The sequence below is a fragment of the Lutjanus erythropterus genome, chromosome 6 (genome assembly GCF_056507025.1).
Source record: "Lutjanus erythropterus isolate fLutEry1 chromosome 6, fLutEry1.hap2, whole genome shotgun sequence".
NCBI lineage: Eukaryota > Metazoa > Chordata > Actinopteri > Lutjaniformes > Lutjanidae > Lutjanus > Lutjanus erythropterus.
Genome location: NC_139322.1, coordinates 40,904,256 through 40,925,070, shown reverse-complemented (window position 1 = coordinate 40,925,070; position 20,815 = coordinate 40,904,256). Strand labels below are relative to the sequence as shown.

Below are 20,815 nucleotides of genomic sequence, written 5' to 3'. Positions count from 1 at the left end.
TTACCTTAAAAGTCCCTCTTCTTATGTTGCATGCTTGTTCATGTTCAGTACTAAATGACCTCCAAAACTTTTCTCTGAATATCTTGAGAATTGGAACAAAACCGTATTTTGAGAGTTTTGATTTTTACCCTTCAATTATGCTGGAAAATATATCAAACTCACACAAGGTGAAATACACATTTTTAAACCATAAGTCTTATTTATCTTTGATTTAGAAGGATGGTTGAGACACATCTGATAGAAATATTATTCAATAAATTAGTCTACAAGTAGAAGGTTTTCCAGTTCTTGAGCAGTATTCCTGCCTTTTTTTTAAAACCAGGAAGTGATACAGAGGTCCTCAGGCTACAGCTAACCCCTTTTATGGCTGATTAAATCATGTTTTTGTAAAAAAAAATCTGATGGAAATCTGAGGCACAACTTTAAAGGGTCAATATTTTCATTTAAAAAAAATCTATTTTAAAGCAAAAATGATTATAACTGCACATTTTATACCTATGTTATCAGTAGATATTGTCAGTTATAGATTTTGAGGGATTTTAACACATTTGTTTGAAATTGTGAATTCTTGTCTGTGATGAGGGTGTTTTATGACACAGAGCAACTTTCGAAATGAAAAAAAAAAAATTTTTTGTTTTTGGTAGGACATGTCCCACTTCTCAAGAAAGGGTGACATAATAAATGACTGTATATTTACATCATCATGACATCCTGTTGGTAGCATTCCTGTCCACAGCCTTCATGTCTGCTGTTTGTCCTCTGTCGTCCTCCTGCAGGAGGCACCATGGGCTGCGTGGGCTCAAAGAAAGAGCAGGAGCCTCTCAGCAAAGGGACTGGGAATGACGAGCTGCAGAACCGAGCACAGACGGCTCACTATGTCAAAGACCCCACCACAGGAAACAAAGCTGTAAGTAATGATGTGACTGACTGATACAATGGAATCACAATGACTCTGACATACTCAATGGTGGTGGGAAGAAGCATTCACATTGTTTTCACCAGTTAAAGTGCAAACACTGACAGTGAACACAACACAGGGTCTTTGAGAGTGTGCTGCAACCTGAGCTGACTGAATTTACTACCCTGAATAACATAAAACACTTTCCTGCTGCTGTGTGCTGATACTTCTCTCACAGACTCACTTCACACAGCAGATCTGCAAGAGTGCGTCACATACACCTGAACCACAGAAACACCACAGAAACACGCTATCAACCACCCAGCCAAGTTTGAATGATCAAAAAATTAGTTCTCAAAATGTTGAAATGAGGGTGTGGTTAGCTTATATAGTGTTGCTCTGTTGCGTCATCAAGCCATATTTCAGGTCCGCCCAAAAAATCGTGGACACAAAAATCATGAACAATTTAACTGTCTAACTTCACACTGTAAAAATGACAAAGCTGAGAAAACTTAAAATTTCAGGCTAATTCAATGGATTTTTGACTTTTCAGTATTTTTTTTTTAATGTTTTACTAACTGCAAACAGTTTGTTGAGATAATTTCTTCATTAGATGAATTTGAATCTTTTACCTTAGAAACCCCCAAACTGTATTTTAAACATTGCTGGGTAAGCTTATTGAAGTGCAGGAGAAAAATGGTTAATATATTTATATTTTCAGTTAAATCCATTTCATTATCACAGACCAACATAAGTAGAAATCAGGTTCACAGCTCACTGTGGCCAGTTTTTGAAAATTAATATTTATGTTTTAAAGATTCATGTTTATCTAAAGAAAAAAAAAGAATTATCTCAACTAAAGATTGTAGGTCGATGAAACTTAAGTTTGTTTCAACTTAATTGTTGGGCTCAAAACTACACAGAGGTGTAGTTGATCTGACCTGAAAAGCAACTAGTAATTATAACTTGCAGATAAATATAGTGAATAAAACTTTATATTAAGGTGCTTGTTATAAGCTTTAGTTAAGAGGTAATAAGGCCCTTATAACATGCTTATTAACATTAATATGTGTTAGTAAGGCAATATAAGTGTTAGTAATAGCATAATAAACATGTTTACTATTAGATTATGAGACATTTATAAGAAATGTGTTCATAGTTTATAGATAAATTTGTTTGTGATAAACAATTGCAAGAAACTCATAAGGCTTTTATTAACACTCTTAAGCAGTCTACAAATTGTTAACAAGGTTCTTATAAGTGCTTATAAATGTCTTATAATCTAATAATAAACATATTATTATGCTATTCAAATTTTGTATATAGTGTTATTAACACATTTTAATGATAGTAAGCATCAGGGCATTATTACCTATTAACTAACACTTGTTACAAGCACCTTAATAGAAAGAGTTATAATAAAGTGCAGTAAAAATCACAGTATTTTCCTCATGAAATGAAAGAGTTGAAGTATAAAATAGCATCAAATGGAAATATTGCGCTGTTCTTCAATAATTGTACATAGTCACGTTCCACCACTGAACATAAATTTAGATCTTTAGCTACATTATATCTGACCAAAAAGCATTTGTGAGCTGTAAACACACACACACACACACACACACACACCTGCAGAAGTGGCCTGACTTTAAATAAAGAATGAGGAAGATGAAGTGTGTCTGAGGCAGAAACAGTGAAAGTGTGACAACATAACATCGTTTGATTGGTCAGGAGCCCGTTTTCCTGTCCTCCTCAGAGAGGAGAGATGAGACACACTGTGACCATGTTCCTGTAGCGTGCTGTGGGTTTTGCATACTGGTCAGACTGCGATGTGTGCCAGGGGTAAAGTAGCTGCTGCTCCGTGTCAGTGAGGTTCCTCCAGCTACTTCCTGGGTGCTGACTGTAACATCTCTCCTCAATGAAGAAAGAGGAAGTGACAGAAGCAGAGCGCTCAGGCCAGAGACGTACGATCAAAAACGAGTATATTAAGCAATGGCTAAGACGTCCCCCACTGTATTATGTCACAGATGTCTAAATATACAGACCATCTGACTGTCGGATCACCACACAGCTCAGTTTATTATACCTTCATGGTAATGTTGAAAACAAAGTGATGAAGAGAAAACCCACGACAAACCCAAGTAGAAATAACTGCAGCTAACATCCTGATGTTGAAAGTTGATAAGACAAAGTCCTTCCTGCCTCCTCTTGAATGTTTGTCTTTTGTGCAATAGTTCGATCTAGTTGAGGTTGGGTCTCAACTTAAAGTCTGTGTAGAGGGAATTAAGAGTTTGTCTTCCTAACACGTATTACATGTTAGAGAATAATTGTTGAAAACGTGATAAGACTTATGTAAGTTACAAACGTACCTTCAGTGACTCTCTCAGTCCAAATCAGCCCAGCAGTTCACTTCAGCTCACTTCAGTTCCAACAACCCGACACAGAAGAAAAAGTAATATCTTGCCACCGTCCTCTGGCGCTGGTGGCTCAAACATGCCTGGACATGTCCAATAAAGCTGCTAGATGGAGCGTCCATGTTTCATGTGGTTTTCAGGCCATGTCCCCAGTGAAAACTGCTAATTCTTTTGTGTTTCTGAGACCTAATTTTATAAACTTTAAAACTTTTAATCATTTGAGTTTGGCTGGGTGGTTAATAGCATACATTTCTGTGGTGTGACAAACTCAGAACACACAGCTATTGTTGCTTTACACCATCTTTAAGGGGAAATGTTCAAGTAACCATTCTTTAACATTCAACTAACCTTCCCAGTATGTTCTGGAAGTGTTAGCATAAAGTGCTACTTTATCACTAAGGGAACATTAAAGGGATAACATTCATGTAACCCTCCTGGTACTGGAACAAACTTTCTGGGAACTGACATATGTCAGAAAAATTTTCCACATTAACATCTAGGTTACATTATGCAGGAACATTCAATAAACCTTTCCAAATTTGAACATAAACTTTTCCAGAATGTTAAAGGAACAAAAATTTGCTAGATGAGAATATTGAATTTACATTCTTTTTTCTTTTTTTCCCCACAATTTTTTCCCCACAATTTGTTTAAAGTTTCAAGGAATAAATGGAACAATATAATAGTAATAATAGTAATGATGATGATAGTAATAGCAATAATAAAAATATTTTTAAAAACTAATGATAGTGTTAATAAAGTAAATATGAAATGAAATATGACTATTTTAGAAAGATGCAATGGTGGTACCAAAAAACTAAGTCAATAAAAAAAAAATAAAACAACAGCAACAACAACAACAACAATAAACCTAAATTGTAAAAAAGATCAACTGAACTAAGTTAGAAAGGTGTTATGATGATAAAAAAAAAAAAAGTGAGTAAAAAAATACATAAAGCTGGTAAGTAAGAAAAAAATAATAAAAAAATAAATAACAATTAATTAACTGTAACCATAGTAATACTACTACTGCTAGTAATAATAATATTAATTACTACTACTACTACTACTACTACTACTAATAATAATAATAATAATAATAATATAATAATAATAATAATAATAATAATAATAATAATAATAATAACACAGTCCATAGTAAAGAATAATAGATATATAACTCAGATGATTGATGAAGTTGCTGTCTGTCTGCTGGATGTTTAAATAAGCAGCTCTTTGCTAACATGTTTGCCATAACAGTTTTACATTTACATACTTCTCAAACCAACAAAAAGGATGGAGATGAATATGTGATGGAAGTAACCTCTTCTCTGCCTCATAGCACCGTGTGTGTCTCTGTCTGTCCCTTTACAGAGCAAAATGCCATCCAATGCACGCATCAATGAAGGTGAGTCACAGTCTGTATTTACACTTTTACACACATTTAACAAGCCTTTATCCACCTTTACTTGCGTCTGCATTTTATATCAACCCACGAATGAAGCACTCAGATCAGTGAGCTGCAGTTTTATTTCTGATCCGTCAACAGCAGCAGTGCACCAACACAACATTCACTTTATGTAGTGTTGTGCAGGTCAGAGCTGCTGTTCAACACAGAGAAACTGTGAACTGTCTGAAGCTCAACACAACATGTGACAGAGAGGAAGGAGATAGAGAGAGAGCGATAGATAGCCCCTCTCACTGCCTCGCCACACTGCAGGCCTCAGCACTGCAGCTATTATTATCAACAAGGAAGTCACTTCTGTAGTCAAAGTAGAGGGAAGCCAGCGATAGAAACAAAGATGATTCAGACTGAAATGCATGGAAACACATGTTTACTCATGCCAACATAATGCTACACAAAGTAAACACACTCAGAGCTTTCACATGACAGGAGATTACACTGCATATCATGAGCAAAATGTATCAACACAAAGGCTGATGTCCTCTTCTTCCTGGCTGTGCTGCTGCAGGAGAGAGCATCGCCATGGCACTGTACGACTATGAGGCCATTCATGAAGGAGACCTCGGCTTCAGGAAGGGAGACAAGCTCAAAATCTTAGAGGAGTAAGTTCAACGGACTGTGAGAAAGATCACCAACACTTTGCTGCTTCACTGATAAGGCTAACACGATAATCGTGTGTGTCACAGAATGTGGTTTTTGTTGACAAGAAATGTTCTCACATGCCGTGTGTCTTTGTGTGTCTGTCTCTGCAGGTCAGGGGAGTGGTGGAAAGCGATGTCAATCAGTACAGGACAGGAAGGTTACATCCCCAGTAATTATGTAGCCAAAGATACTCTGGAAGCAGAGGAGTAAGTGTGCTCACACTGAAAACATATTGATATGTCGCTGGTGATTCTGAAATAATGTAACTGATCCCTGTTGGTCAAGAGAGTCTAACAAATGACACTGCGTTACATTAGTTACACTGTTATTTAAGGATGCACCATAAATATGGGGGCTGATAATGAGAAATTTATGTTATTATTTATTATTTCAATAATGAAGTTATAGCTGATACATATTGACTATGATAGTTCAGATTTGACTGATTAAGTCAAAGTATTTAATTTGAATTCTTGGGCAAAATCTTCTACAAAAACCAAAGTAACATTTGAAGAATCAGAACTGTTCTTTGTTTGTGTTGTCATAGTGATGTTGATTAGATGTGGTTCAGTCAGAGCTGTGGATTATTAAGCCATCTTTGTTCACTACATCTGGGCCCTTCTTACCCTCAGATATGAATACATTACAGGTTATATCAACTTATTTTTAATATGCAAAAATGTGAAATTATCGTAATCATATTGGCTGAAAAAAAAATCCATATTGTGCATCCTTATATCTTATTCTTATTCTTTTTCCTTGTTCTTATTCTTATTCCCTACTCTTATTTCTTATTACTATTTTTATTCTTGTTGCTTGTTCTTATTCCTTGTTCTTATACTTATTCCCTACTCTTTCTTATTCTTCTTCATATTCTTATTCCTTTTTACTGTTCCCTATTCTTATTCTTATTCCTAATTCTTATTTTTATTGCTATTTCCTTATTCCTATTCCTTTTCACTACTCCCTACTCTTATTCTTATTCCTAATTCTTATTTTTTTTATTGTTATTCATATTCCCTATTCTTATTCTTCTTGTTCCCTGTTCCCTATTCTTTATTCTTACTCTTATTCCTATTCTTATTCCCTAATCTTTGCTATTTGTGTTCCTTCTTCTTATTCTTATTCTCAGTAGTATGAATAGTAATGGTGCATCTGTATAACTAGAAGCAGGCCTGGTATCATGTACTATATTTAGGTGGCACTTTGTGTAGCATTGTGGTTTTTCACACTGTGGAAATGAACAAAGAAACTAAACACACACACTATGAATGGAAGAAGACAACTCATACAATGCAAGCCGTTGAGAGGTTTCTGTACTAACTGATGTGTTTCCTGTTGTCAAGGTGGTTCTTTAAGGGCGTGAGCAGAAAGGATGCTGAGAGGCAGCTGCTGGCCCCTGGGAACAAAGTGGGATCCTTCATGATCCGAGACAGCGAGACCACCAAAGGTTAGTGAAACGTCCAAAAACAGATGATCTGTCCTTTACTGGAGCAGTCTACACAGTCATGAAGAACATTTATTTACAGAAAAACATTTGAGCATGGCAGTGACTACTACAACAGAACAGTGTTCTTTAACAGACAGACGCAAGAGGACTTCCTATTTATTTTGTTATAGCATTTTATGTTATATAGTAATGTGATAACTCATTGTTATAACATAAACCACTTCATGTTATAACAACATAAGTTATCATGTTATAAAGTGAAACATTTCACATTACAACAGATTAAAGAGTGTATGGTTTTATTATGGCAAGAATCTTGTTATAGTGTTATAAAAACATAAGTCATTTTATTACAGGAAACATTTCATGCCATAATAATTAGTTTCACATTATCCATGAGAAAAATAGTATATTGTTATAACGAGAAGTTTCTTGTTATAACATTTGTATGTCATAATACCATGAAAATATCTTGTTATAACATGAAAACATTGGTAACAATTTATATTAAGGTGCTTGTGGGTAGTTAATCAGGCTCTTATAAGATGCTTATTAACAATATGTGTTAATAAGACTATATCAGTGTTAACAATAGCATATTAAACATTTTATGTTTATTGTGAGATTATAAGACTCTTATAAACACTTATAAGAAACTTATGAGTTTCTTATAATTGTTTATAAGAGCATTACAATCACAGAACACAAAATGTGTAGTTAACTGTTAATAAATACATAATAAAGCATGATGATTTTTTTAACAAAGCAACAACAAAAGCTAAGGAAATGTTTAACAATGATACAATAGGTAAGTTAGTTAAACTCAATAAATGGTTTGTAATGCTGTTATAAACACTAACAAATTGTAAGAAACTCATTAGGTTTTATTAATATTCTTAAGCAGTCTATAAACTGTTAACAAGTTTCTTATAAGTGCTTACAAATAGTCTCACAATAAACATGTTTATCATGCTATTATTAACATTTATATAGTCTTATCAACACATGTTAATGTTTATAAGCATCTTATGAGGGTGTTATTACCTATTAACTAATGCTTATTACAAGTATCTTAATGTAAAGTGTTAGCAAAACATTTTCTGATGACAAACTTTTTACGCTGAAAATATGATACTAAATTGTGTTTCTTTATCTAGCATAGCACCAGTACGCTGTTGTATAAATGGATGAAGATACAAAACAAGCAAAGTGCTGTAGCACATCTGTCTGATAATCTTAGGTTAAGAGCCTCATGATTGTAATGTGACTAATTGGCCTTTAAAGCTACTCATATCTCTAGAATTATACCCAGACTCTGTGGTTCTCCTCAGCTCAGCTTCATTAGCATCTTTAAACTCATTCTTTGTTGTAACAGCCCACAACCTTTTTTCAGCTAAGAAAAATATAGTTACTTTTTCTTCCATTTTTAGTTCATTCTTCAACTGAACAACAGTCTTTCTTTTTTTTTTTCTTTTTTTTTTTTGTTTGTGTCTGACAACAAAAAAGGGAATTGTCTCTTCCATTTTTCATATTTGGTTTAAAAGTGAAACATACAAAATGCCTGAACATGCCAGTTAATATGAATATATCAATAAAAGACAAAAGCAAGTCATTTTCTGGTTTTGGTTTGACAGGCAAGTGGATTTTATTTCACATGAATAACAGAAAAACAAAATAGTACATTGTACATTTGTTTATTCTAATTATCCAATAAACTGTAAACAAAGCTTTAGAGGGAGGTCATGGACTCATATTACTCAGCCTGTGAAGATCTTTGTGTCATGTCGTCTGTGGTTCTGGGGGAAGATTTCTAAAGTTTAAAAAAGACTAAAAGTCAGAATATCTTGGCCTCTGTTGCTTCAGTTGTGATTATCCTTGTTTTAATCTGTATTCTGTAAAGCTTTCAAAATTAGGTTAACACAGTAATTGGTTGGAATGCCCCTTTAAGTGTTCTATGTAGTTCTGTAGGCAGCCTCAGAAGTTTTTTTTATCTTCACAAGAACACACATCTATGAAAAATGCAGAATTTCCAAACATAAACACTTCACATCTACAAATTGAAAAAAAATCCCCTCACACGGCTCCCATGCTAACCACTGTGTTCTCTCTCTTTGACCACAGGCAGCTACTCTCTGTCCGTCAGGGACATTGACCCCCACAGCGGGGACACGGTTAAGCATTATAAGATCCGCACGCTGGACAACGGAGGATTCTACATCTCTCCACGCAACACCTTCAGCACCCTGCAGGACCTGGTCAGCCATTACAAGAGTGAGTTCACTTCTGTCTGACCTCCTCACAGCTGTGATTTAGTCCAGCTGAGTCACTGAAGTGATGATGCCAGGAGCAGATGAGGAACCCCTGTCATCAGTCACGGGGGGGGGTTCATTTTCTCACATTTTTACTCATTTGATGCTCTCAGAAAAGATTAACTTCAGTTCAGTCCCATCACTAACCATGATGCTTATGGTGATCCACAGCACACCCTGCTGGTCAATTTCAAAAACAACTTTTTCCCACAAATAGGAACAACATAGTACTGATTTTTATTGTATAAATGTTTTGCTATTGTTACCTTTTAAATTTTATGAGAAATTGTTAACTGGCTTAGTGTTCATTCATGTTCAGTGTTCAAAACTTTTAATGATATGTATTTGTTGACGTCCTTTTATTTCATGACAAAACTGGGACACCGATGAAAATTTAAAAAATATGGATGAGAAAATAACAACGAAATCTCTGTTCAGTCTACTCCACTGATTAAGATGAGACGAAATAGTGGGCTCTGTGCCGGTGTTATCAGCATCTCCAATAAATCTAGCAGAGAAAGAAGGGAAAAAAGAAATGAAAGAAAAAATAGAGTAGACAACCTGTCTGTGCTCTCTTATCTTTAAATCAAAAGAAAAAAAATAAATAAAAGTTCTGTCTGGATGTAAGGCCATGCTCCTTTAACATTTTGTTAAATCTAACAGAGCTGAGCTCACAGCAAAATATGTCCTCCTTGCGTCTGATAACCAGTGATGACCTATGCATTGATTCTTGTATGATAGGGGAGACTGGGGATGGTAGTAACAATTTGTGTTGAACATCAGTATGTCAGGAGTTGTTTGTGCTGGACTTCTTAAAATTTGATACACAGTGCTCATATTTGTCTACTATAAATCAAACTCTACTGGACGTCTGCTACACAATCACAGATTATGTGAGTGACTGTCAAATGCAAAGAGTTCCGTTGTTGCAACCTACCCCACCACTGAGGTGGGTTGTAACATAAGCTGGGGATAGATGTAACAGTGAGAGGTAATTTGCTGATTTAAAGTCCACACGATCCAATTCATGAAAGAACTTTATTAGGATGAAGAACAGTGCTGAATTAAGTGAACAGTTTCAAGGGACAAAAAATATTATGACTAAAACACTAAAATGTGACTAAAATTACAGATTGTGACTAAAAACTAAAGTTATGACTAAAATTTATGACTAAAGTTCCACTTACTAAATCTTGACCAAAATAAAACAAAAACAAAAGACTAAAATGTGACTAAAACTCACTAAAATGTTCAGTAAGCAACTAAACCTAAAACTAAATTAAAATATTCTTGGCAAAATTAGCACTGCTGACAACATAAAATAAGATAAATAAGATAAACTTAACTGATCTCACATTGGGGAAATTCACGTTACCACAGCTCAAAAAACTACATGTAGTCAAAGACATTCACGTATACATGTTGTAATACACACATGGTGTGTAGCATTAATTGATGAGAATATAATGTAAATAGCGTTGCCTTGCAAAGGCTGGTTGCACAGTGACACAGGTTGGACTGCACAGAACATAAGCGGCAAAAATTTCACAGTGAAGATTTACAGTTTGAAAAATATATATCTTCAGAGATCAAATCATGAAATATTGTTTGATTATTCCAGAGCAGGGAGATGGCCTCTGCCAAACCCTGACCAGCCCATGCCTGAGCCCCAAACCTGAGAAGCCGTGGGAGAAAGACGCATGGGAAATCCCACGATCATCACTCAAACTGGAGAAGAGGCTCGGCGCAGGGCAGTTTGGAGAAGTCTGGATGGGTGAGACAGATAGGAATCATTCTAGAATCCACTTAAAGATGGAGATGAGAGACAGGCGGTTCCTTTTCTAACTCTGATGATTGTTTGGTTTGAAGCTACATACAATAAGCACACAAAGGTGGCTGTGAAGACCATGAAGCCCGGCAGCATGTCAGTGGAGGCCTTCATGGGTGAGGCCAACCTGATGAAGAGCCTGCAGCACGACAAACTGGTCCGACTCCACGCTGTGGTCACCAAGGAGGAGCCCATCTACATCATCACCGAGTTCATGGAGAAAGGTGTGTGTGTGTGTGTGTGTGTGCGCGCGTGCGTGTGTGTGTGTGTGTGTGTGTGTGTGTGTGTGTGTGTGTGTGTGTGTGTGTGTTTGAGTGGCTGCTGTGTGTGAGCTGCACTTCAGTCAGTTTAAATTTGTCAGTTCACCAGAACAAATATTACTTTTCTTCCCCCAAATTGTATTGTCTATAAAACATCCACATCATATTACAATAAATCCTAATTTAACTGAAATGTCCAGGTGATATGTGAAAATTATGTTCACTTTTTGTCAGAAATACAGCCTTTTTTCACACTACCAGATGAGTTGTTTCTGGAGAGAATGTGTCTCATGCACTGAGCTTTAAATGTGTGTTAATGCATTTGTATGTGTGCCTGCAGGTAGTTTATTAGACTTCTTAAAGAGTGACGAGGGAAACCGTGTGCAGCTCCCCAAGCTCATCGACTTCTCTGCCCAGGTGAGATTCATCACTCAGCCTGTCAGACCTGATCCTCTGCCTTTTGGCTTGTGTTGAGTCTTATATGAATGAATTCTTTGTTTGTCTGCAGTACAGAGTACACGGGCCGTATTTGAATATTCATTTCTTGAATTCAGTGAATTATATAATTCAGTATCTATTTGGAACATTTTAAAGTTGAGCTCATTATTTTTTGTTTTTTGTACATTCTGCAGCTTCCCAGTCACACTCCTCATTTATGCAAATCCAAACAATCAAATTTTGGTCAAAGTACATATGTTTTAGCATAAGCCCTTCTAACAACATTTTCCATGCCATGAGGACGTTACTACATAGAGGCTGAGGGAAGAGAGGGGAGGGTTTCAGCCCTGTGACCTCCGTCACTGCTGTTTACTGAGTGGGCATTTCCATTTGAAAAATACAGAAAAGAATGAGCCGCCCTTTAAAATTAAGACTTTTGTAATTATTATATATCATCCATTCTTGAGAACTGGGTTTGTCCTTCTTAAAAAAACTTTAGAAATGATTAATACCAACATTTCAATTCTAAATTTGGTGAAAATGTATTCTTTATATATATTTATAGATATATAGATATATAGATATATGTAATTTATTAAATAATTTATAATTATATGTAATTTATTAAATATTTTGCTTTAATTTTTTAATCTGTGCCAGAAAACACCCTGGAATTCACAACTTCACACAATTTAAAGATGTGGTAAAAGCCTTACTATTGTACAATACCTACTGTAAACATAGGTATAGAAATGTACTGTTACTATTACTATGTACTATTACAATCATTTTATAAAAATGCCCAGATTTCCATAACTTCAGATTTTTACAAAAACATGATTTAATCAGGCATAAAAAGGGTTAGCTATGCCCTGAGGACCCCGTCTCATTTCCTGGTTTAAGAAAGGCAGGAATACTGCTGAAGCACCGGTAAACTTTCTACTCTGTAGTCCTTCTAAATCAAAGATAAATAAGAATTATATTTTAAAAATGTGTATTTTGATTAGGATTAAGACAACTCTGAGACACCTTACAAAATAAAATAGCTGCTCACTATGACTATGTTGTGAAATGAAAAATGTAACATTTTGTCAACTCTGTTGGATATCAACACTGATTTTCCATCTGACAGAGTGTAGATTTGATTAAAAAAAAATATGGCTCATTACAAGGTTTAATAGCCAAGAGTTTTATCTTTTAAAATATATTTTCCAGCATAACTGAAGAGTAGGCATTAAATCCCCCTCAAAATACAGTTTCTCAAGAATGAATGATGCAATATCTTTGTTATTGCATGCCTGACTGTCTACACCAATGAGAAAAGAAGAACTGAGTTATTCTTGGTGGTGTTTCACAGAATAATTGACTACAGAGATTGCAGGGAAACTTTATCCAGGGTGAGATAATGCTGAAAAACAGATGGATCAATGAATAAAAACACTGATGTGAAGCCAACATGGTGTAGGTTCAGAGCCGCAGCCCCCTGCTCTCTCAGACCTGCAGGTCCAGTTCAACCTGCAGCACCTCTTTCTGGGAAAGTCTAGTTGCAGATGCGGACACACCCACATGGGAAAAATAAAAGAGTTCGAACAACACAACACATTCTCATGGCAGTTTGTGAAATTCAATCTCTAGATTAGTCTGCACTGACACGGATTTTAATTTTTTGTCACACCACAGGAAAAACTAATGTATTATCCACCCTCGTTCTCATGTTACAGTAAAGTTAGCAATAATAAATATGCAAACGTCAGGTTGCACTTTCAAAATAAAGCAGTTTGGTAGGTATAGGCACAAAAAAACCCTCCATATTAGTTTTGAAGTAGTGGTGACTGTCAGAAAATAAATGGATAATTCATGTCCAAGTACACACATCTATAGATTACTACCATACCGGGCTGGCTGGGCTGGCTCCCAATGAGAATGTGCTGTGTATGTATGTGTATTAAGATTTCACGTTTAATATCACAGTTATCATCAATACACTGTGAAAAAAAAAAAAAAAAAAAAAAAAAACTCAAGGCAACACAAGCAGTAGTTTTTGAAAGTTTTGAAATATAAAAAATAGTTTTGCTGACCTATAAGTTTTATTTGAGATCATTTACTTTTCTTCTTTAGATAAACTTGAATGTTTTGAGTTTCTAAAATTCAAAGCATTAAGTTTATCTAAAGAAGAAAAGTAAATCATCTCATTAAAAGATCAGTAGTTGTTAAAACTTTTTCAAAAAAGTTATTTAAAAATTATTTTTAAAAAATAATATTTTTCAGTCTTTTGCCTTGAAATTTTGAGTTTTGTCATATTTACAATGTAAATAACACATAAACACATAAATAAAACCATGACAGCCTCAATACACAGAACAGTATGTCTGAGAGCATGAAGTAATGCTGATAAGGAAATGCTGCAAGAGTGGAAGTATCCTATAGTTTTGTTCTTGCTGCTGGAAACCATGTTTTGCCTCTGTGACACTGACCTCTGTGTGTGCAGATTGCAGAGGGTATGGCCTACATTGAGCAGAGGAACTACATCCACAGAGACCTGAGAGCTGCCAACATCCTGGTCAACAAGGCTCTGGTGTGCAAAATCGCTGACTTCGGCCTGGCTCGTATCATCGAAGATAACGAGTACACAGCCAGGGAAGGTACGGCACACTATCCACTGTTACATGTTGTGTAGCCAGGTGTCAGCAACAGAGGTGATGAAGAAACTGGGGAAGTGTTTTCCCAGAACTGGTGAAATGGAAGCAGTCAGGGGTTTCATCAGTTTAGGGGAAATTACTCTGTGTCAGTAAGAGGTCAGGTTACAAAATAAGTGATAAAAATAGTAAGGGCTGAAGTCCAGGGTGAGCAGAAAATGTAAGAGTGTGAGAGGATGTGAGGCCAGCAGGAAACTTCTCAGCAGGAGCCAACTTGTGTCTCAATAACAATGTCAACATCAGTTCAAATTCTCACCAGTTTCAATTTTCTACAATAACCAGGAGCCAAATTCCCCATCAAATGGACGGCCCCTGAAGCCATCAACTATGGCTCTTTCACCATCAAATCTGATGTCTGGTCCTTTGGCATCCTGTTGACTGAGATCATCAGCTATGGACGCACACCATACCCAGGTGAGTGGGTCACTTATTTCAACTTTGATGAAGGATTCAGAGCAAGGACCTTTGTCCCATTTACTCTGACCATTAATTCTCTGGCTTTTGGTTAAGATGACCTTCCACCTTTAATGGTAAGATAACTCCATGTTGGAATGGGATAACAGCTGTTGACTTTGGTTTTATTAAAGACAGAGGGTAAATGGAAACTCTTCATTTTGGTGGTGTGGAGGACCATCTATAGTTTTCTTCTTGTGTATTTCACAACCCATCACCTTAGTCCTCTACAGTTTATCATTTTGTATCATTTGATCTTTTCTCAAGTTATTACAGGTAGCCCTTAATGTCAGGGGATGATTCTTCTGTTCCTATATATCCCCAAGATGTCGCCAGGTTCCTTTGTTTGCAGTGTCCTATGTTCCAAGGATCCTATGTTGGTAGCAAAGGTTGTCATAGGCAACTGGACTTGAAAGAGTTCTTGAAGACGTTTTACGTCTCATCCAAGAAGCTTCTTCAGTTCTGACTAACTGGTTGGGAGTTCAGGTATTAAACCTCTGTGGGGTCGTTAACACCTTGAGGGGGCATGTGACTCATGAGCCCACCCTTCCATTGTGTGAACCATTAGGGTCACCTGGGGGAAGTGTGAAAGAGAGTCGTTAAGGACCCTGAGTTGCTGACTCACACTGCTATCATGCGAGCCACATGGGTTTAGGTGGCCGTTCAACTGCCTGGGAAATGATCTTAAGACTGCACTGTATGTGGCAGATAGATTGTGTCTTTATGGTGTAGATGGACTGCTGAGTCCTGACCTGAGGAACTGGCTCTCCTGTGTTGTGCCACAGGAGAAGTCCAGTAGCCTACGACAGCCTTTGCTACGAATACCATGACCTGGATGACTGAGAATCTTCACAGATATGTCTCATTTTCCTTGGTTCCCAGTGCCCTATGTTCCTGAGATCCTAAGTTCCCAAGGTACTATGTTCCCAGGATCCTATGGTCTCAAGGTCCCATCTTCCCAAGGCCCTAGGTCCCAGGATCTTACATTCCCAAGATCCTATGTTCCTAAGACTCTATGTTCCCAGGTTCCCAGTGTCCTATGTACCTAGGAAATAGATCCTAGATTTCCAGGGTCCTATGTTCACAAAGTTCTCTGTTCCCAGTGCCCTATGTTCCCAGGATCCAATGTTCACAAGTCCTGTGTTAACAGGGTTGTATATTCCCAAGGTCCTATGTTCCCAGGTAATATGTGCTATGTCCCCAGGGTCCTATGTACCCCAGCTGTACATATGTGCTTTCCCAATGACCTGTGTTCCTAGGGTCCCATGTCCCCAAAGATCTATGTTCCCAGGGTCCCGTGTCCCCCAGTTCTACATATGCACTCTTCCAGTGACCTATGTTCCTAAGGTCCAATGTTCCCAAGGATCTATGTTCCCAGGGTCCTATGTTAACAGGGCTGTATGTTCCCAAGGTCCTTTGTTCCCAGGGCCCCATGTTTCTAAGATCCTATGTTCCCAGGATCCCATGTTCCCAAGGCCCTATGTCCCACGGTTCTACATTCCCAAGATCCTATATTCCTAAGACTCTATCTTCCCAGGTTCCAAGTGTCCTCTGTTCCTAGGATCCAATGTTCATAAGGTCCCTTGTTCCCAAGGTCCTATATTCCCAGGCTGCTATGTTCCCAAGTTCTCTGTTTTCAGGGTCCTATATTCCAAAGGTCCAATGCTTTCAGGGTTCTAAGTTCCCAAGGTCCTATATTCCCAGGGTGCTATGTTCATAAGGTACAATTTTCCCAAGATCCTATGTTCCCCAGGTCTAAATAGCATATAATGGAAACCCTTTGAGCATAGGACCTTGGGGACATAGATACGCGTCCATGCAAGGTGTGCAGTAGTATCAAGACTATAGCGATGCTAGCAGCTCTGTAAAGTTGCACAAGGGCCTGTGCAGTGGCCTAAATGCTGACATTAGCATGTTAACATGCCCACAGAGTTACTACTAACATGCTGATTTTTAGCAGGTATAATGTGTATCAGGTTTACCATCTTAATTTAGCATTTTAGCATGCTAACATCTGCTAATTGGCATGAAACACAAAGTACAGCTGAGGCTGATGGGAATCTCATTAGTTCTGCAGGTAGTAGACCAAGAACTGCACAAATTAAGATTTGGACCTGATGATGGTGCTGGAGGAAAAGCAGTCCATCCAATAGGTGTTGAGATATTTCACTTTGCTAATGAGCATCACGTCTGCACTCTCTCTTAACATAGCCATGTTCTCTTGTTCTCAGGGATGACCAACCCAGAAGTGATCCGCTCCCTGGAGAAGGGCTACCGCATGCAGCGCCTGGACAGCTGTCCCACGGAACTCTATGAAATCATGCTGGAGTGCTGGAAGAACAAGCCTGAGGACCGTCCCACCTTCGATTACCTGCAGAGTGTCCTGGAGGATTTCTACACAGCCACAGAGAGCCAGTATCAGCAGCAGCCATGAGACGTCTTCATCACATCACTGTACATTCATACTTTAACTGCAGGTCCTCTTTCTACATGCAGCAGTGCACTTCACACACACACACGCGCGCACACACACACACACACACACACACACACACACACAAACTCTGTCTCACTCACAAGCTCTGTCTTTCTTATTGCCTTTCTCATTCACGCACACATAATATATAGTAACAAGGGACTGTACCAAAATTATTGAGGGGGGTTGAAACTTAAAATGATATAGCCACAGTAGAGAGCATACAGCATACAGTAGCTATTATTATTAATATTATCACAACACAATCCTACCTCATACTTGGGTCAGATGCTGTGTGATAATGTAGTGAAGTCTTGGTTATAAAGCAGGTTAACATGAGCACAGCTGCATCAGCTGCACCAGATATTTATTTTCACAAAACTGACCATAAATCATCTGAATGCAGCAGTAACAGTCTTATGAATCACTGGACACATTCAGCACATATATATACAGTATATGTATACATGCAGACAGACATGTGCGACATCATATATTTTTACTGTTATTGTACACATTATGCTAAATTGCACATATTATGTGAATGACTGTCTTGCGAGATAAAGCTGCACAGCGTTATGCACAGCAAAAATGTGACCTGAGATTTAATACATATCTCTCTAGAGATAATTGCTAGTAACAGGATGGTAGCATTACTGAACTTTGCAGGTACGGGGTGGGGTGCAAAACTGGCAGGACCCCTCTCTACATATATGAGTGAAAGTAGCAAGTTAGCTTGTATAAACTCTACTGGTGTACAGGAAAGACAGCAAGACTGGATTCTTCTAAGAAATTTGCAAGACCAAAATAAAACAAATAAAGGAGAAAAACTCACTCACTGCTGTAAAGAAAACCTTTTTTGAAACAAAGGAGAAAATAAATGTGGAAATATATAAATGAATCAATTAAGGAATAAATAAGGAAAGATACAGAAAAAGAGTAAAGATAAATGTGGAGTCATAGGAGTGCCATTAAAAAAGATAAAAATCTGTAAAAGAAGAAAAGAAATGTGTAAATATAAAGCTGAAAAAATAAGTAAATACAAATATGTAAATATAAACCAGAATAGATAAAAGGATAAATAAATGTGTACATATACTGACAAATAAAATATGAAAAAATTATTATAAGCAACTTAATCTTCACATTTACTTGTTCATTTCTATTTCCAAATTACTCTATTTTTGCCCCATATTTTTTTTATTTTTTAGACGTATATGTTTAAATAATATTATTTATTTATCTCTGCCTTTTTATTTTTTTATTTTTTTTGTTTTTTCCTTTTCTTATTCCCACCAGGATTTAAGTGTGCAGGAACCTTGGGCAGGATGGCCTGCCCAAAGCCAGTTGATTGACAGATTGGTCCTATGGTTTAGCAACAGAAAAAAAGAAAAAATAAGGGAAAAAAGCAATAAAAATAGATAAATGACATTATACAACAATGAAGATATACAGAAAAAAATTTATATATATATATATATTCAGAAACATCTACAGAAGTAAATGAACTGATAAATGTGAATATGACAGTGCTTATAACTAATTTTAAATTTTCTATTCTTAGTTTTTTTTTGTTTGTTTATGACACACCTATGACTCCATAGATAATTAGCCCTCACACTTTTCTGCCCTCACCCCTCTTAAAATTTTTGTACAGTCCCTAACATAACATTCCAGCACCTTTGCAGGTGTTCTGCCTAACATGTACAGTAATATAGGAGGTTGTGCAGTTGTGAAACGTGGCTGTATGACACACAGATCATATTTTACACAAAGATATATACTCACAAACAAACAATTGTAGGCCACCTGAAGTGGGTCACATGGAAAAGACTGGATTTAGTCGTTCTGCTCCAGCACACAGTGTGCATCCATCAGAGGAAGGTAGAGCCATAACACAGATGTTCACAGTCAGACATGTGCAGTGCTCAGCTCTGATAGTGTGTTCAGCGAGCAAAGCTTGACATTGTGGAGGAGGACAGTTGTTACTGTGGACCTTACAGAGCGTAAGATATCCGACTGATTATGCTTCAATCTTTTATTTATATTCCATAGATTTTTTTTTCCATGATACTGTGGCTTGTTTCAGCGTTGTTCCTTCATTGTGCCTTTTGCAAATGTTTCTTTTCTCATCAGTCATTTATAACATATTCCATATGCTCTGTATTTATGAACTGATTTACACAAATAAATGCAATTATTTGTTATTACGTAGAGTCTTTAATGTGAAGCCATATTAACTATAATAATGCTTGTTGAACCCTTTCTTCTGCATTTGGGAACTAAAAGAGAGCAGTGGATAATGATTTTCACATCTTATGGCCTCCTTTTTTCCATGTGAAAAATAATTTATTGATGCCAGTATCAACATCAGTGTAATGTTGAATGGAATCATCTTTTCCAAAGTAAAAACTTTTTCTCTCATTTTTAGTGAAGGATTCTGTTATGTTTCATCACTGTTCAGATCATGTGTTTCTCCTACTGTTGGAAATAATAATGTGGACCAAAGTCCTAAAGTTTCAAAGGGAATATTCTGAAGTGTGTAAGATTTTATAATGTCTGATATCTGAGAGTTTTCTATGGAATGCCTATAGAGGTGACAAGTGGCAATATTGAATCAATGCCCAGCACTGTAGATATATTCATAAGGTTACGAATGGTTTTGTGTTTTTCTTTATCAATATAAAACCTTCTGCATATTTTGTTGGATGCTTGGTTAAATGCAACTATAGTGAAATTTTTCAAATAAATTGTTTTTGAAACAATTGTCTCCCACAAAGTGTCTTTATTTAATATTATTTTTACACATGAATTGTTGGTAGGCATGACTTTTATTAATGAAGGAGGAGGCAAATCCCAGTGATTTAAAATAAATGATTGAAAGTAACAAAATACGTTTATCCACTGTACTTACAAATTTGAAGTACTTTTACTTTACTTTGGTTTTAACACTTCATACAACTATTTTATAAATGTACTTTTTACCCCACTACTTTTATGTGACAGTTTTACCTACAAGTTACTTTTCAGATGTTAGTTTTTCTCACCCCTCCTGTCTGATAAACTGAATTTATATAAATAAACCCTTTAAAAATCCTCCTGGATCAGCTGGAAAATGCATCATCACACAGCTGAAAACAGGATGTTTTTCTGACACCATGAAAAGATTACTTTTTAGGACAGCATATAAAGTAAATGAGCTCAACCTTAAACATCTACAGCAGTAAAATTCAACATAAAAAGCTGACAGGGAGCATTTTACTGCACTGAGTACTTTTACTTTTTATACCTGAAGCACATTTTACTGATAACACTTATATACTTTTACTCAAGTAATACACTGAATGCAGAACTTTTACTTGTAGTGAAGTATTTTCAATTTGAGAGGCTGTTTATTTACATTATTTCAAAGGAAGTTGGGAAAATATTTGACTCTAATTTATAATAGTAGTCATTTTAGTCAACACTGCAGAGGTCAAAAATTGC

General features: G+C 36.5%; 1 protein-coding gene across 1 annotated transcript in view; it reads left to right on the top strand.

Moving 5' to 3' along the window:
• Positions 1 to 18,584, top strand: part of hck (HCK proto-oncogene, Src family tyrosine kinase) — a 36,967-nt gene extending 18,383 nt beyond the window's left edge. Inside the window, exons 2-13 of the mRNA XM_084721948.1 lie at positions 777 to 907; positions 4,687 to 4,720; positions 5,286 to 5,379; positions 5,530 to 5,625; positions 6,766 to 6,869; positions 8,991 to 9,140; positions 10,800 to 10,952; positions 11,048 to 11,230; positions 11,607 to 11,683; positions 14,193 to 14,346; positions 14,683 to 14,814; positions 17,085 to 18,584. Of these exons, the coding sequence (XP_084578074.1) occupies positions 785 to 907; positions 4,687 to 4,720; positions 5,286 to 5,379; positions 5,530 to 5,625; positions 6,766 to 6,869; positions 8,991 to 9,140; positions 10,800 to 10,952; positions 11,048 to 11,230; positions 11,607 to 11,683; positions 14,193 to 14,346; positions 14,683 to 14,814; positions 17,085 to 17,287 (1,503 nt within the window). The 5' untranslated portion in view covers positions 777 to 784 and the 3' untranslated portion in view covers positions 17,288 to 18,584. The remainder of the gene's footprint in view (positions 1 to 776; positions 908 to 4,686; positions 4,721 to 5,285; positions 5,380 to 5,529; positions 5,626 to 6,765; positions 6,870 to 8,990; positions 9,141 to 10,799; positions 10,953 to 11,047; positions 11,231 to 11,606; positions 11,684 to 14,192; positions 14,347 to 14,682; positions 14,815 to 17,084) is intronic.
• Positions 18,585 to 20,815: the final 2,231 nt, after the last annotated feature.